General features: G+C 56.1%; 1 protein-coding gene across 1 annotated transcript; it reads right to left on the reverse strand.

Moving 5' to 3' along the window:
• Positions 1-347: 347 nt before the first annotated feature.
• Positions 348-1,538, reverse strand: COL26b_009136 (uncharacterized protein; the record flags this gene model as incomplete). The annotated part of the gene is made up of 2 exons (XM_053181877.1): positions 348-1,427; positions 1,530-1,538. The coding sequence occupies 2 exons, from the start codon at positions 1,536-1,538 to the stop codon at positions 348-350; spliced, it is 1,089 nt and encodes a 362-aa protein (XP_053034211.1).
• Between the last annotated feature and the right edge of the window lie 981 nt (positions 1,539-2,519).

The raw sequence follows: 2,519 nt of genomic DNA on the forward strand, positions 1-2,519 counted from the left end.
TCATGACGCGCCTTCCCAGTCCACCACTACCATCCACGTAAAGTCCTGAGATTGGTGTCGAACAGAGAGCACCCGAACTCGTCACAGAAGACAACTAACTTGTCTCTTTTGAGCTAAATGACGAAGCCGATGCCATGAATAAAAAAAGACGACGCTCTCCATGTGGTATCATATCGAAGAAACCGAATCGCAATAGAATGTAAATCCTGACAAAGAAAAAGTGAAAGAATGAAGAATCGTTGATCATCTGTGGTCCGTCCCACTGCTGGCGTATGGCGTAAATCGGAAAAACAGTCGTAGCTGCAGGTTGGGGTGCTGCAGGCGCGTCAGGCGTGTAGCCTCACTGGTCATGACGAGAAGGTTTCTTCCTCATCGGTGAGTGTTTGAAGGGTCATGGGATCACGAAGGCGTCTGGCCTTGTGAATCGCCACGAGGTAGTCGACAAGCCCCTCGGCATCGGCGCGGAGAGACTCAAGCTCCTCCTTGGAGCATCCGGCCGCGGTGGAATCCTTGCCGGGGTAGCGATAAGCAGCAAAGACAATGCCGCGATCGTTGTGCAAGATGTCTTGAGAGCTTGAGCTGCGAGGGCTGGAGTTGGCTGAGCCTCTGCGTCCGACAGCAGTGTGGAAAGCGTGGCCGTAACCGCGAGCGAACTCGCCGTCCTTTGCGTCATCGCTGCGGTACTCCATCCATCCTTCGTGCTTCAGAATTTTGGCTTGAACATTGGCAGAAATGCGGAAAGGGCTGTTGAGGTTTGACAGTCCGTAAGCCGCGAGGAGGCGACCTGTCATGCCTGGCGCTGATTCCACGGAAAGGCCCTCCATAGGTCCGAGGAGTGAGTTCCTCACGCTGGATGGCCGTGACGAGGACAAGTCCAGCGAAGCCCGGTACGGCGATGATGGAAAATCGGATGCGTACTCAGGCCACAGGTTGACAATGTAGACAAGGTCGAAATTGTGCTTAGCGGCGATCTGAGCCACCTGAAGAGCTCCTTCCTTGGCGACGTCGTCGGCATAAATCGATGAGGTCCGCCTTGAGCGGGGAGCAGAAGATGTCGAAGCCGGGGTTGGAGGCGACGGAGGCGACCTGAGGGGGGCGGGGATGATCGGCGTGTCCGGAACTTCCTCCAACTCTGGCTCCTCCAAGATGTCGTCGTCGGAAAGGGCGAAAAAGTCTCTAACATCCCCTCCCTTGAGAATTTGGCTGGATGACGTAGCAGACCGATGAGACCTCGACTCGCGGGGGCGGCGTAATGATGCGGCCTTGTCTTCTCTCCGACGACGTGTCGCAGCGGCGACGGCCTTTCGCTTGGCCAGGCTCAGCTCTGCAGAATCTCTTGATGATCGCTTTTCGTGAACAGGCTTCATTTCGGGTGATGCGGCGGGGGTGGGCAAGTCGCTGCTCATGGCCGACGAGGGCCGGCCGACCTGGGAGCTCTTTATGCTTGAGTCGTCTTCATGGTCGGAAGAGGGTGGGGTGTCAGCTCTCGGAGGTAGTATGACAGAGCTGTGGCGGTGCTCGGGGGAAACTTTATGCATTGCGGGTAGAGTTCTGGGCGACGACGTAGCGCAAGCGGGCGAAGCCGGCAGGCGGCCTGTGGGAGGAGCAGGAAAGTCGAAGCCGCGCAGACTTGCCACTGTCTGAGTTTCTCTGCGTTGATTAAGTGACATGGAGCGGGCTGGGAGGTTGAGGGTGGTTGCGCTCGAACTGCTCAAGTGAGAGATGTGGATTGAGACGCGCTCGGACTGGTTCTCCGGGAGACTTTGCGCGCGCCTTTCATTCTGCGAAGCTACTATGCGCTCATCTCTGGCTTTCATCCGAGAAACGCGGGGACGAATGAACGACGGCTGAGGAAAGCTGTGATCCAGGCTGGCGGTTTTGGGCCCCGTGTACTCGAAGGGTGCTGGCGTGGTCTGAATCGTGAGGTCTTTTCTCTTAGAGAAGAGCCTCTCGAGGCGATCAAAACTATTAGGCATGGTGATTGAAGCCTGACACCAGTCGGCTTTTGGTGTGTATCTATTAGTGTAAGTGTTGGTGAGTTGCTCTCGTTCTGGGAAGAAGAGGTGTATGCGACAAAGAAGTTGGGTTGACGCGGGGCACACGTACCAGTTAAGAATTATAAGTTAAGAGGAAGAGGTGATGGTGGGACGAGGGAGAGGAAATAAGAAAAGAGTAATCCGTGAGAGGGAAAAGTTTGTGTTAGTCGAGGTGTGAGAGGGAAGGAGCGAGTAAGAGGCCTCGGCCGCAATGTTGGGACGCTGGCTGAGGTGAGGTCACGGTGAGACAAGAGCTCGGCGACCACGACGGAAGGCAGGAACACCCGGGCAGGAGCGATTGCCGTCTAGGAAGGAGTCGGGCAAGAGTCGATTACGTGGAATGAATCGAGTCTCACCGGATCGGCTGTGAGGAATCCAGAACACCAATGGTGACGCGAGGGCAGGAGGGTAATAAGGCGAAGTGCTGAGCACAAGACAAGCTGACTTGATCCTCCTCGCCTGCGCGACGTCGGTTGAGCGTGT

The sequence above is a fragment of the Colletotrichum chrysophilum genome (genome assembly GCF_026319265.1).
Source record: "Colletotrichum chrysophilum strain AFK26 chromosome Unknown scaffold_85, whole genome shotgun sequence".
In the NCBI taxonomy this organism is placed as follows: Eukaryota; Fungi; Ascomycota; class Sordariomycetes; order Glomerellales; family Glomerellaceae; genus Colletotrichum; species Colletotrichum chrysophilum.